The sequence below is a fragment of the Hipposideros armiger genome, unplaced genomic scaffold (genome assembly GCF_001890085.2).
Source record: "Hipposideros armiger isolate ML-2016 unplaced genomic scaffold, ASM189008v1 scaffold_171, whole genome shotgun sequence".
NCBI lineage: Eukaryota > Metazoa > Chordata > Mammalia > Chiroptera > Hipposideridae > Hipposideros > Hipposideros armiger.
In genome coordinates this window covers 1,604,295-1,620,127 of record NW_017731521.1, presented here as the reverse complement: position 1 = coordinate 1,620,127, position 15,833 = coordinate 1,604,295, and the positions used below count along the sequence as shown (strand labels likewise).

Below are 15,833 nucleotides of genomic sequence, written 5' to 3'. Positions count from 1 at the left end.
CAGAAAAAGTCTAAATTGCTTACGATAGATTTCATGACCCACCATCGTTGCAACCTAAACCTATCTTTCCAGCTTCAGTTCCTATCACAGTCTTATCCTCTTGTTAACTATTGCATTAGCCTATTTGCTTTTTTCCAAATGCTAAACCTTTTTATTTTCCATGCTATTTCCAATGCTTTTTTGTCTATTATGAATGGTGGGATTGATTTACAAGCAAGCAGAATCTGGAGTATAGATCATTTAATTACCTTCAAACTAAATTTGTTGTCTAAAAAAAAGAAAAGGAGGTAGGTGCAAGAAAAAAAAATAAAGGGCTGGAAAAAGCACCAGCCAGACAAAGCTACTTGCCATTCTTTAAATGCCTTGCACTTTTTCAGGCCTCCATATGCTATCCTCATGGCTTATTTATTATCTTGCACACCTGGCAAACTCATGCATATCTATCTAGACTCAGTCACACATTGTCTTGAAAGCATGTATTTACTTATTTTCTACCCCTTTCCTCTTTTGGGATAAAGGCCATGTGTTACTCATCTTTGATTTTCTATTGCCTAGCACTGCTGCTGGCTCATAATGGGCACACAAATATTTGATGAATGAATAAGTGAATGTAGTGACCCAGACTTTACTAGGCTACCTCCAGCAAGATAGATAGATAGACAGATAGATAGTTCAGAGATGGCTTTTGGAATCTGCTAATAATTTTATTTCTTGGTCTGGGGGATTGTACACTAGAGTTCATTTTATAAATTTTTTTTTTTACTCTGCCACTTTCTGAACATAATGTATTTTTCTCTTATCCTTCCTACCCCATTCGTCAAAGGTAATCAGCTAAACATTCCATAATACATACTATAATTCTTTAAATACATACTTTTTCTTATTCTGTTATGTATATATCTTATATTTCACAATAAAACATTTTAAAAAATCAATCAACTGAATAGTACTAGTACAATAAACTATAAGAGTACTCACCTCACTTTGTGGCTCCTGGATAACTTTATAGAGAGACGAAACTAAAGAATTCTTGTCTTTCAAATTTGTGGCATAATTTAGTAAAGATGTTTCTGGTAGTGTCTAAACAAATTAAAGAAATATACATTTTATTTTTACGAAATGTCCAGAATAGGCGAATCCACAGACAAAAAGTAGATTGATTAGCTGTTGCCAGAGATTGGAGGGAGAGAGAACTGGGGGTGACTAACAGGTATGGAGTTTCTTTCTGAGGTAACAGAAATGTCCTAGAATTAGGTGCCGGCGTTAGTTGCACAACATTATGACTATACCAAAAACTACTAAATTTCCACCTTAAAACAGTAAATTTTATGTGAATTATATCTCAACAAAATAATTGCAAAAATAAAACAAAAATATGCTTAATCCTCTTATCAACAGGGACATAAATTAACATCAACTTCATCCTTGATCACAGTTTGGGGTTAGAAATGAGAATACAAATCATGTGTAAAAAGCCAGAGATACTGTGGTATTTCTATAGCATTACATAAGTTACAAATCTCATTAGCCATATTGATCCTGCTTCTTGGTAAACACTGCATTAATGAACATTGTTGTATAAGGATCTAATAATGTTTGAAACCTTAAAACCACAGATCATCATTATCAAGGTAACTCTTGAGTTACATATTGTGACTGTCAGGTAAGGCTGTTCTCCTTTACAGAATTGGGGGCAATTTTAGACTTCTCAGAACAGAGAATAAGGTAGCCACACTACCAATAAATTGGTTTTCCTAACGCCATTGAAAACATAGACAACTAATCACAGCTTGCAAGCACCACCCATTCAGAAGAGAAACCATGACCAGAGAGGAATGGGAAGGCACAAACTCCAGGAGTTAAGTCAGATGGTTTGGGTAAAAATCATAAGGCAATCTGAAAACAACAACAAATTTCATTATAACAAATGATGAAAACCTATCCTTCTAGAATATACCCCTTCCTTAACATCTGTCTCTCAAGTCATTATTCTTTCTCATGCAAATTACTTCCTTCAATCAATGTTAATCCGGTAGATATAATGTCTCAAGATATTGCTAACAGTCATTCCAAGATATAAACTATTTCTTACATGTTCCATATCCTAGCATTTCATGATTTAAAGTGGGTTATGGTTAGTGTACATAGATGAATGTGTACATAAACACACATAGAAAATTAAACAGTATACATTTTTATAACAAGGATATCTGATTCTTTTTTACTTTATTGTGAGCTCCTTGAGAACAATAACTATTTTATTGTCTCCTCACCCATAGCACTCAGCACAAGGCCTCATACTTAAACTTTTGCTGAAGGAATATATTATAGATGAACAGAAAAAGAAATAAACACTGTCACTGTTTACACTTCAGTAGATTCTTTTAAAATAGGTCACATTTCACCTTAGGATATATAAGTGAACAGATTCTTTTTTTAATTTATTAAGATAGTTTTACCAGAGTGATAAGGTAAGTAAATGTGAACTATCTGGGAACCTTCCACCATTCTCAGGAGGTAGGGGGGAAGTTTCACTGCAACAGCTTACATAAAGAGGAGATTAGGGCATTCTTCAATATTTCAAAAGCATGTAACAAAAGAGCTCCAGGCAACATTCCATTTCCGTTATTTGATCAAGAGTAACCTAATACTAGGGGAATTTATGTAAAAGGAAATAATAGTCAAATAAACAGCAGATTTCTAATCCCCTGAATGAAAATTAACCCAAATTATATATGTAAAATATATTGTATATATTATATATATATATATATATAAATATATATAATATATATGTATGTGTATAATATATATACACACAAGTGTGTGTCTAACTATAAATTTTAAAACTAAGTGAACTGAAATATAAATCTTAAAAAACTAGTGAATATAAAGATTATTATAATGTTATATATACTATCTAGGCTAAAAATGGAACATTCGTTAAAAATGTGAACTACAATTAGTTTATACACCAATTAACCTTAATGAGGTAAAATATTTTCTGTGAAACAGCCAAAGACAAAAGGACAGCTCTTTTCTGAAAAGACAAGCTCTAGAATATACCCTAGACCTAGGCTACTACTGCTAAATAAGAGGAAAAATCTAAAAATTAGTGCAGTGAACTACTACATCTTATCACAATTCTGTCATTATTTCATTTTGTGAACGTGGGAGAAATTACTTTTGTTTATAGAAGGGAGAAAATATAATTGCTGTGTTTATGAAAAGCACTTTGAAAAACTTAAGATCTAAAAGAGCCTAATGATTTAAATAGTATTATAGCAAACCTTTATATTTTCCTGCACTGTATTAAGAAGGTACTGGCCTTCTTAAACACCAGCTAAGCTTTCTTGCTTTTCAGAAGGCAGAACTGAAGACAAAAAAAGTAATAATGGAAAATTACTCTTGGCAAAATTTGAAGACAGATGCTTCATATCATTTGGCAGATGGTTGATTTTTTTGGTTTTTTTTTAAATGTAAGGATTTGATATGGGTTGAGTGCAAGAGCATTAACGAAGATGGACAGATGGGTGGAGAACCAATAAATAAAACAACTCTGTTCAGCAACATTGTACATAAGACTGAATTTTAAGTCACATATTGAGATTCAGCGACTACCAGAAAATTGGAAAAATTAGGAGCCTGGAAATCTGCTAGAAAAATCTACATGTAGCATTAAGAAAATCATAACACAATCTGAAAGATAATGTTACAAATAAATCTTTGAAAGCTAGAGATTGAGCTATTCATGAAATCTTAAAATAATGAAATCCCAGTCTAATCATTTTGTTGGTATATAGAGAGAGTCCTTAACGACGAGTGCCCAACGATGAGTAGTATGTACTGAGTAGTTCTTCCAAAGGGGAAACAGAAAGACTGCACAAGGCGGACTGCATTGTCTTTGTGCATTTGACAGAATGTTGAGTTGAGTATATGAGGCGGGGATTGCAGACTGTGACCGTGGAATGGTGTGGAGCTAAAATCATCTTCACAGACCACCTACTTCAGATTTTTCTGATGAGAATACCGAGACCCAACGAAGTATGTGATTTGCTCAACATTATAAAACCACCTAGCGTAAGGATTATGAGTCGATCAAAAGGTTTCTGGGGTCAGCCGAGTGGCTCAGTTGATTAAGAGCTTGCTCAAGAGTGCAAGCTCTGAGCAACAGCGGTTTGAGTCCTGGCCCGAACTGAGCAGCTGCTGAGCTGCCAACAGGCGGCAGCATGGCTCAGCTAAAAAAAATAAAAAATAAAAAATAAATAAAAAATAAAAAAGGTTTCTGACTTCTGAGCCCAATGTACTCTGTACCACTCTACCAATCATGATGACCTTGGCCTTATTAGCACCATGGTTATTGAATTAAACAACCAGAGGCTTTTTCTAAGTATATATAGATATATCCCCAAACTTCCTTTGTTAAATATTTTAACCAAAATACATAATTAATATCACAAATCAGTTCAAAAGACAAGATACTCTAATTTTAAAAGTACACTAGAGGTTTGTTCTTAAGCACCTTCCATTCCTTTAGTATGCTGCTGACTTTGCCTGATGACCTCTAATCAAACATAAACAGAGCTGCATTCAACACACATTAACACAATTCAAAATAACACACAAAAGTAAGTTTCAGGAATGCTTACTAAATTAACAAAGGACTAGGAAATGTCTTTCTTTTAACTGGCTATAATATAGACTTAACAATAATTTAAAACATTTGTTATACCAAATTGATTGAAAATTGGGTAATTTTAATCTTGCATGCTTAGGAAAAAATTAAATTATTTTTTATTTCATGGGGTACAGGATTTCACTCCTCTCCTCTCAATGGAAAAGTTTCCTTACCCTTTAATTAAATTTATAAAAATTTTAATAAAATATCACCACCCACATAACATATGCTATATTGATAAAATATTACTTATCTAATACTTTTTTATTCACATCTTAGTTTCTTTAGTGAAAGATGGTATTTAGAAAACAAGATCTGTGTTCTTGGGGTACTCAAAGCTACTGGGATGCCATTGCTTCTTGGTCCTCTTAGTGAACAAACTAGAAAATATATGTATGCACACATATACAGATATACATATATAAATGTATCACATACATATTTAGATCCATGAGTTCACATTGATCTTTCTAATTCCAATCCAACACTTTAGGGTTCTTTCTTGCCTTTCCCTGGTCCATGTCTCTAATTCCTTTCTCAGACACACAAATCTAACTCCCATTATCCTTCATATATTTATTTATTTGCTCTAAGTAACCAACCTACCAATGTAACCATTCTGGCTGACTCTTCTACCTGCCATCTCTGCAACCCTTCCCCCCAACCACCCACTTCCTCAAACACTAGGGCACACTGCTGTCCTTACTGCTGCACTGCCCCCTGACCCCTTGCTGCTATATTTCCTAGAGTATCTATATATATCCAAGCCAGGTGGGGAAGAGAATAAAACAACAGATGGGAAGGGAAGGGAATCAGTCATGATTTTCAATTATTTGCCTTAATATTGGGTTGTCGGAAAAGTCATGACGCATTTTTGCAACGAAAAACATAGAAAACGTACGTCATGACTTTTCCAACAATCCAATAGTTGACTTCTCCCCATGCTCCATTCTTTAACATGCCCTCTTTCCACAACTCCCATATTAAAGAATGGCTAACTGGCTATATTTGTTTTTGCAAATTTAATTTCACCATTAAACATAAGAATGCCCTGGAAGTGGTACTCAATTGCTAAACTTGACAATTTCCACCAACCTGCCCCAACCCCAAAATCATGATATAATAAATTAAACACTCCTGAAGCAGGAATAAAAGCTTAAAAACATCTTGAACACTTATTCACAAAGATAACATGTGCTGAAAAAAGCTCATATAAGATTTAATCAAACTATTACGGTATGTAGAAGGTACTTGATACAGTGCACTTTTATAATATTCCGCATCACTTTACGATGACTTAGAGGTTCCATAGAAGGATACTCAATTCATGACTATAAAAGCTGACAAAGTAAAAGTCTGCCCAGCCATTCATTCATCAGGATGAGAAAACAATGACAGATAAGGCCAGCTGCAAAATTGCTTCTCTTAGGGACACACTGCAGCTGAAAAGTATCATAACAACCTCCTTTTTTGAATGACTACTGTATTCTTCCTCACTGAGAAGCTTTGTTATCTAAAATCACAGATATCAAAAACGTTCCTGTTTAAACATGTATCGGTAAAATGAAACATCCCACTCTTGTCTGGAGGAGCTAAGTCACCTTGACATAGAGAACAAGGCTCGATTTCCAGCCTACAAGCAGAGCTTCAGGGAAGGGGTTTCTGAACACACCATTCCACACAGATGCTAACTTTGTAGTTTCCAAGACAACAGGATCCTTGGTCTACCTCGCAGTTGAGACCAGATGTTGACCCCACTTACACATGGCTCTGCTTTGTTTTGAGTCCGTCAAAATACTGCTTCCTTTAAATTTCATCTAAACTCCACCTTTCCTCCAAATCTTATAACAATTTTATCTTTTCCTTTGGCAAGATGCTTGCGCGGTGCCTGTTGTGTAGTTTCCCTCACTGAAACAAGCCAGAAAGTCTGACTGTCAGACTGTAGGTTTGTCCCTAAAGGTCTTGGGCTGAACAAAAATGTGACAGTTGCAGCCCAAACTCTTCATTCCTGTGGTTCATGATAATGAACTTCACATAATTACGTGTAACAATGAGACCCAGAGGATAAGGGGAAGGTAATTAACTCGTTAAAGCAACACAATTTTAGCTACCATAGAGAAGAGTTCATGAGACAAGAAAAAAGAAGTTTCATTTTCACCCCTTATACAGTCACTGGGTTAGCCAGCTAGAGAAAGATCTACTGGTGGAAAGTTGGGTACAAGTGTCCCCATCTTATCATTGTTGTTCATGCCCTCTCCCATTACACAAATTGGGAGAAACATTTTCACACTGAATTTTTGATGGTGGTTGGAGAGAGTGACATCAGCATTCAGAGACTTTAACCATTCTTTGTGGTGTTGCCATGAAAGGGAGAAAACAAACTCTTTGAACCACTTGAAACAAAAAACGAATTAATCTAGAAAACATTACCATGTGTAAATAATTCCCTATTAAGGTTTGTTGGAACATACTTCTGCTTCCACAAATATTTAGTTTTTCAGTCATATTTTAAAAAGCCACTGGAATTTAAAACCCTGACAAAACTTCTTTGGAATATAATTATTATATTAACACAGAAAATATTACCTTAAACTCTGATAACCATTCCTCCACAACCCCTTTCTCTGAAGTGAACATCTTTCCACATTTGTTCTAAATGTTCATCCTGAAAATTAACATAGAAAATTGTTAAAATTTTGAATACGTTTTCTTTATAGTCAGGTTATTATAGATAGAAATAAACCTATAAAATTTAGTTACTTCTTGTTTGTGAAATTAAAGCAATTTCAAACATAAATTACTGGGTTCATTTAAAAACCAATGTGCACAAACATGCACGTATTAAAATGCAAGAATTGTGACAAAAGTATAAATATTATAACATGATGAAATTGGCTCTACAATTTTCATTCAGTTTTCAGGAATACCAGCTGCAAAACATACTGGACATTTTTTCCCAGCTGCAATTAAATAATTTCAAATAGATCATGCATCTCAAGAAAATTGCAAAAAAATATTTTAAAACTGTGAAAATATAAAAAGACATGCATCCAAAACTGACTTTATAGAAGGCATTTAAATAATTTAATTTGCCAAGAGTATCTAGGCAAGCCACTTGGTTCCCTGAAAGCTTAATATTCATAAAACAGAAGTAAATGTGATATTGTCCAAGATAATGACTATATTCAACAATAGTTATTCAGAAGATTGGAATTACTTAAGTACAAATAAGAAAAAAAGGAAGCTAAGGGAAATACAAAACAAACTTATCTCAGCAAAACTTATCAAAGTACAATTTAGTTTTCTTCACCCATCCATCTATATGAGAGTAGACTTAGAAACTGTTTCTTGAGGGAAAACCTTAGCTCTATCTAAATTTCCTAACTTCCTAATTCAGGTACAAATCCTGCAGTAGCCTTCTTAACTTTAATCAGCATTATCAAGTATTGCAGAAACTAAATCCTAATTCTATTACTTACTTGGAGTATAACCTTAGGCAATTTATTTCCCTTTTCTCATCTGTGAAATCAGGATAACCAAGTACCTACTTTCAAGGTGTTATTATGAGGATTCAATTAAAAAATGCAAATTAAAAAAACTTATTACAGTAACTGGCAATAAAGTATTATTACTATGCAATATTACTGAAAGAGATGAAAAAGTATATCACTGGCATTTACCACAATGACTACAGACTGTTCACAAGGGTGCGCCAGACTGTATGGATGTGACTGAGTTTAAATGCCAAAATTAGATTAAAAATCTTATTGCCCATAAATTGGAGGTTTCTGGTTGTTTTGTTTTCTTTTACTTTATGGCAAACACAATTTTTTTTTTTAAACTCTGGGACTGAGATCTTTATTTCACTTGTTAATTTAGTGTACCCTATTCTCAGAACTCTGGTAAGCTGCTTCCAAATAATGAAAGAGCAAGTGTCCTATTTTTGTATACATTCAAAATTTTTCTCTTTCAGTATCTCAAAAACACTAGAAAAATATCTCAGAACACTATAAAAGAGTTGGCTAAACAGCACTATTTGATGTATGACCTAATTTTAAAATAAGAATGGTAAAAATTGCATATATATTTAGCTTATGGCTAAAGCAAGTACTGAAAATGGTTGTGGCAACTGCGTATGATGGGTTGTGGATCAGAGGGTATGACAACTATTAAAGCAACAGGCATGAGCCAAAAGACACCCAACTCTGCTCCTGTTGGTTATAACAGGCAGAGTAGTGCTGCTAAAATTATGCACAAGCAATTAGTTCAAATTCACATCACATTAAAAAGTATTTTATTCAGTCTTCCTCTTCTGTTTTATACTTTGAAAAAGCAACCAGGTCTATTGCCAGGGACTCTTCAACACTAACGAACACAAATACCCCATCAACACTTTCTCTTTGCCAAACCAAACAAATCCAATTGAACTAAAGAATTAGCAAGCTGCTTGCCATTAACTGAATGGGTTGAGGTGGAAGGAGATGAATAATTACTTTCTCCATTAAGCCATCCAAATTTCTCTCTCCCATGTCTTGCCTGGGGAAAGCATATAACGTTTTAAGGTTTTTGGCATTGAGATTGGCAAACTATTCCTTGGGGATAGGCAAATTAAAGTCATCTGATATTTTGCTACATCCAAGACTATAAGCCATCCATATTATTACAGTTTTCCAGGATTACTGTAAAAAGTACCACAGACTGTGTGACTTAAACAACAAATTTATTTTCTCACAGTTCTGAAGGCTAGAAGTCCAAAATCAAGGTGCCAGCAGGGTTGGTGCTGGATCTGTCCCAGGCCTTTCTCATTGGCTTATAGCCAATCTTCTCCCTGTGTCTTCACATCATCTTTCATCTTCCAATTTGGACATGACTTTGTACAAGTCATGACTTTGTACAAGTCATGTCCAAATTTCCTCTTCTTATAAGGACATCAATCAAATTGGATTAGACCCACCCTAATCACCTCATTTTAACGTACTTACTTCAGTAAAGACACTATCTCCAAACAAGGTTATATTCTGAGGTACTGGGGATTAGAACTTCAACATACAAATTGAGGGGTGGGGGGAGGGCACAATTCAGTCCATTAACACCTTCAAAGCTGCAATAACCTAGGATTGCAGCAACTAATCTGACTCTCTTTTCTTGTTCCAGATGTGCTTGAATATCATCCATTTATTCATAAATTATTATGTCTGTCCTATATGCTAGGTTTACAAAAACGAACATGACATAGTCCCTGACTTAAGGGATTCACAGTCTATCAGGGGAGACAAGTGAACCTAAACATGGCAGAAGTGAGTCTCCTTTAATCCATTTTTGAAACAAATCAAGGCAAATCAGAGTATTGTAAAATAAAATAAAAACACGTGCTATGAGGAGGAATGTAAAAGAAAGCCCAATGTAAATATTATCTTGTAATCATTTTGCTATCATTTGCCCCTCTTCCTTGAATTTACCCCAAAATAATAGCATACAGAAATATATTTTCCAAAGCACAGCTCTACTTGAATTCCTTTAAAGCTTTTGTAAGGGCTTAGAACAAGTCGCCCCAAGATATGCCTCTGTGTTATGTGATTATTTTGAGCTAAGGTCTCAAGAAAAACCTCTGCCATCCCCCACCCCCACAACCTAGAACTTAAATGAGGGGTCTTTTCTATAATAAGTGATTACTAGAACTAACCTTTATGACCCATCTGGTTGGCAAGGCAAACTGCTAATTACTGAACATCTGCTCAATGACCCACCCTCCTCCCCCCCTGAAGTCCCTAGATGCCTTGCCTCATCCTTAGCTCAGGATGCCACATATATCTCATTTTCCCATTCTGTCTCTGAACCTCTCATGTATGTGGGGTCTCTGATTCTCTCATGTATGTGAGAATCCCATGTGCATGAAATTAAATGTGATTTTTCTCTTGTTAATCTGTCTCATGTCATTTTCATTATTCAACCAGCCAAAAGAACCAGAGGAGGGAAGGGGGAATTTTTCTCTTCTCCACACTGTTTGCATTCTAAGTGACAATTTTTCCTGCTCTAATGTTGGGGACAGAGGAAGAGAGAAATGTTGAGAACCAAATTCCAATTGACTTGTGGGTTGGGTTGATGTCTTCAGGTGAGTCACTGCCCTTTAGTAAACAGGAACAAGACTCTCAACCATAATGAAGTCTGCTAATAGAGGCTTTGATGTTCAATCAGCAAATGGTGGGGCCAGAGAGGGGGTGCGATGAGACAATGCAAGTAAACACAGTTAATGGTAGTAATGTGAACTAACAGAATCATAATGATAAAAGTAAGTGGAAGTAGAGTTTGCACCCCAAAATATGCCTTTTGGGATAATAATTATTTTAAGCTGGTGTTTTTTGGAAGTTTTAAAATTAATTTATTTTTTAATCTAATATTTTTATTAAAATATAGGCAACATATATTAGTTCCAGGTGTACACCATAGTTATCCAACATTTATATACCTACAGAAGTGATCACCATGATAAGTCCAGCCACCATCTAACACGATACCACGCTATCACAATATCATTGACTATATTTCCTATGCTGCATATTACATCCCCAAAACATTTGTTTTATACCTGGAAATTTGAACCTCTCATTCCCTTTCACCTTTCCCCCCTTTTTAATTTTTCAATTGCAACTGACATTATTTTATATTAATACAGGTGTACAGCACAGTGGTTAGACATTTATATATAATAATTTAAGAAGTGATCCCCCTGATTAGTCTAGTACCCACCTGGCATTATACACAGTTATTAACATATTATTGACTATATTCCCTATGCTTTACTTTACATCCCTATGACTATTTTCTAACTACCAATCTGTATTTCTTAGTCTCTTCACATTTTTTACACTGCCCCCAACTCCTCTCCCACCTATCACCCCAATAAATCTAGTACCCATCTGACAAATCGTAGTCATTACAATATTATTGACTATATTCCTTATGCTGTACCCTACATCCCCATGACTACTGTGTAATAACTAATTTGTGCTTCTTAATCTCTTCCCCTTTTTCACCCACTCCCAAACCCCCTCCCATCTGGCAACCATCAAAATGTTCTCTGTATCTATGAGTTTCTTTCTTTTTTGTTTGTTTTGTACTTTAGATTCCATTTGTAAGTGAAATCATGACATTTGTCTTTCTGTCTGATTTAACTACACTCAGCATAATACCTTAGATCAATCCATGTTGTTGCAGATGGCAAATTTTTCTTTTTTATGGCTGAGTAATATTCCATTGAATATATGTACCACCTCTCTGTTATTCAGGGACATCCAGGTTGCCTTTGTATCTCGGCTATTGTAAATAATGCTGCAATGAACACATGGCTGCACCTGCCCCCTTGAAGCTGCATTTTGGGTTTCTTCGGATACACACACAGTTAGGTCCTTCTTTTGTCTCTTGTGATAGCCTTTGTTTGAAAGGCTATTTTATGTGGTATAGGTATTGCTACTCCAGCTTTTTTTGTTGTTGTTGTTGTTTTCATTTCCACTTTCATGAAATATCTTTTTCCACCCCTTCACTTTCAGTCTGTGTGTGTATTTTGATTTGAAGTGAGTCTTTTGTAGGCAACATGTGTATGGGTCTTGATTTCTTATCCATTCAGCCACCCTTGATTGGAGCATTTACTCCATTTACATTTAAAGTAATTGTTCATACATATGTAGTTATTGTCATTTTATTATTCATATTTTTTATCTCCCCCCCCCCCATCTTGAAGAAGTCCCTCTAAGATTCCTTGCAATACTGATTTGGTGGTGATGAACTCCTTTAGCTTTTTCTTATCTGGGAAGCTCTTTGTTTTTCTATCAATAAATGACAGTTTTGCTGGGTAGAGTAATCCCGGTTGTAGGTCCTTATTTTTGAATATATCATTTTGAATATTTCCTGCCAATCCCTTCTGGCCTGCCAAGTTTCTGCTCAGAAACCAGCTGACAGTCGTATGGGAGCTCCCTTGTAGGTAACTAACTGTGTTTCTTTTGCTGCTTTTACGATTCTCTCTTTGTCTTTAAATTTTGGCATTTTGATTATGATGTGTCTTGGTGTGGGCCTCTGGGTTCATCTTGTTTGGGACTCTCTGTGCTTCCTGGGCTTGGATATCCATTTCCTTCGCCATGTTAGGGAAATTTTCTGTCATTTTTTCAAACAGGTTTTCAATTCTTGCTCTCTCTTTTCTCTTTCTGGTACCCCTATGATGCAAATATTGGCACACTTGATGTTATCCCAGAGGCCCCTTATACTGTCCTCATTCTTTTGGATTTTTTTTTCTTTTTGCTGTTCTGGTTGGGTGTTTTCTGCTACATTATCTTCTAAATCGCTGATTTGATCCTCTGCTTCATCTAATCTACAATTAACTCCCTCTAATGTATTTTTCATTTCAGTTATTGTAGTCTTTATTTCTGACTGGTTCTTTTTTATGTTTTCTATCTCCATTTTTATGTTTCCTAGCTCTTTGTTGAAGTTCTTCCTGAAATCACTGAGCATCCTTATAAGTAGTGTTTCAAACTCTGCATCTGGTAGATTGCTTGTCGCCATTTTGTTTAGTTCTTTTCCTGAAGCTTTGTTCTGTTCTTTTATTTGGGACATGTTTCTTTGTCTCCGCATTTTGGCTGCCTCCCTGTGCTTGTTTGTATGTAGATCTGCTGTGCCTCTGATCTTAGTAGAGTGCCTTATGTGGTAGGTGTCCTGTAGGACCCAGTGGTGCAGACTTCCTGGTCACCAGAGCCAGGTGCTCCACGTGTGTGCCTTGTGTGGGTTGTGTGTCCTGCTGTAGCTGAACCTTCATTGTTGTTTGCATATAAATGGGAGGGAATGACCATCGGGCTGACTGGTTATGAGGACTGCCTATGACTACAGTGGAGGAGTTGTGGTGCAGGGGCTGACCCTACAGAGCAGGATTTGCTTTAGCAGGGCTCTGGTGCCTGCCTAGTCTGCCCTTTGGGTGTGTCATTCTTGGAGGCGGCCGGGTGGTGCTCCATTCAGTCAGAAGTTGGCCACCAGGCATGCCAGCCCTGGGGCCTCCTGGGAGGGGACTTGCTACATGCCAAATTCAGCCACAGCCTGTGCCCTGCCCGGGGCCAGCTGGCAAGAGCCACAAAGCAATCTGTAAATGGCCATCGCCTGTGCTGTGCTTGGAGGTGCCTCAAGAGGCCAAGCCATGAACCAAGGCCAGCTGTCATTTGTGCCATTAGGGCTGCTCAGCCAGTGGTATGAGACATGTCAGAGCCTGACTGCTTGTTTGGGTTTTGTGAACCTTTGAGAGACTTTAGGAAAGTCTGCAGCATGAGTGAAGACAGGCAGTTTGTATGAAAAATCCACTGGAAGCGGCCTGGGTATGCCTGAAAGTTAGTTAAGGTAGGGTCTCAGAATCACCAAGGTGGGGCAAACCAACAGTGTTAGCCAGGTTGATGGAGACGCATACACGGCAGCCACCTGCATCTGCATGCCGGGAGGGGTGAGAGCTCAGTAAACAAACAATGGCTTCCACCAGCTCCTCCAACCAGGAGAAAAGTTGCTCCTCCAGCTCTTGCCCTGAAGCCAGACAACTCCATTCCTGCCTATATATCCCTGTAACCTTCTAGCATCTGCCCCAGCATTGGAGCTCAGAGTGAGTGAGTCCATCAGCAAGTAAGTCCATGCACAGGCCTTTTAAGAGGAGCATCTGGGACTGCAGCCACCCTCTGTCTCACTCAGCCACAATCTCTGCTGGTTTTCACAACCAGAAGCGGTGGGGAACTTCTCTCCCTGACACTGAAACCCTGGGCTGGGGAACCTGGTGTGGCACTGGGACCCCTTGTTCCTCTGTAGCCAAGATATCCTTCTACAGCTGAGATATCCCTCCCAATAGTTAATGGTCACACACAGGTGTGGGACTAGCTTAGCCTGTTCCACGTCTCTGCACCTCCTACCAGTCTCAAGGTGGCTTTTTCTGTATGTCCTTAGTTATAGAGCTTTGGTTCAGCTAAACTTCAGGCAATTCTCAATGATGGCTGTTCTGTAGTTTAGTTGTAATTTTGATGTGGTCATCAGATGAGGTAAGCACTTAAGCTCATTATTTTTAAGAAACAAAAGACTCAGGAGAAACCTCTGACCTAACTGTCTGAAAGAATTCAGATGAAGGACCTGCTCAAGGAAGGGAGATATCATCATAGATATCTATAGTTTTATATGAACTAAGTGTGATTGACAAGGATGAACCTAGCAAGGCCTGTTTGATGAAAATCCTCTCTGTGTCCTATTGTTAAAGATGGCCCAGCAAACACTTATTTACCAAACATTTGCTTTTCCATCTCCATGTGAATTGCCTTCCTCCCCTTTGAAGTCCCAACCACAACCCCCTCACCTTTCTCCTTAGCTCAAGATGGCATATAAACCTTGATCTGCCTGATCTGTCCTCTTGTTCCATATTCTTAGGGAAGCCTCGTATGTACATATGCAACAAATATGGCTATTTTCTCCTGTTAATCTATCTCATGTTAATTTAATTATTAGTCCAGCCAGAAGAACTTAGAAGTATAGAAGGAAAATTATTTTTCTTCCCCAATAAAAGCAACAGATTTTGACTGTACTACAAAATTCTATTTGATTCTTCTGTATCAGAAATTCAGTGGATCTTACTGGTTTAAAAAATTATACTAACTAAAACAGAAAGAAAAATTATACTAACTAAAACAGAAAGGAAAATTATACTAACCAAAGCAGAAACAAATAGCTCAGTATGGTCATGTTGATTCATATTAATTGGGGTAGCAATCAATTTGTTTGTTTTAGCAGAGGCTGAATTATTAAATTATTTTGAAAATAAAGCTTTCAAGGGCCGGCCGAGTGGCGCATTGGTTAAGAGCTGGCTTGGGACGCCAGAGGGCCCCGGTTCGGATTCCACAAATGAGGGTTAGTGACACTGCCCTCCACAGCTAAGATGCTGAACAACAGTTCAACCTGGAGCTGGGCTGCTGTAAGTCGCCAGCGATGGCGTTGGCTGCAGCCCCTGTGGCAGTGTGTTGCCATGGGCTACCGTATGTAGCCAGCAGCCAGCATGAGTGGCCGTCCAGAAGCCGCCGACTGATCTGCCTGGCCCGGGAAGAGCGCAATGATGGTGCCAACTTGGGCCAGTGAAGCAACGTCCTCCACAACTAGA

General features: G+C 37.2%; 1 protein-coding gene across 1 annotated transcript in view; it reads right to left on the bottom strand.

Annotated features, from left to right (window-relative positions):
• The window catches only part of HYCC1 (hyccin PI4KA lipid kinase complex subunit 1), a 69,527-nt gene that overhangs the window by 36,500 nt on the left and 17,194 nt on the right, over window positions 1–15,833 (bottom strand). Inside the window, exons 2-3 of the mRNA XM_019651986.1 lie at window positions 7,265–7,343; window positions 979–1,080 (exon numbers count right to left, since the gene is read on the bottom strand). Coding sequence (XP_019507531.1) covers window positions 979–1,080; window positions 7,265–7,315 — 153 coding nt within the window. The 5' untranslated portion in view covers window positions 7,316–7,343. The remainder of the gene's footprint in view (window positions 1–978; window positions 1,081–7,264; window positions 7,344–15,833) is intronic.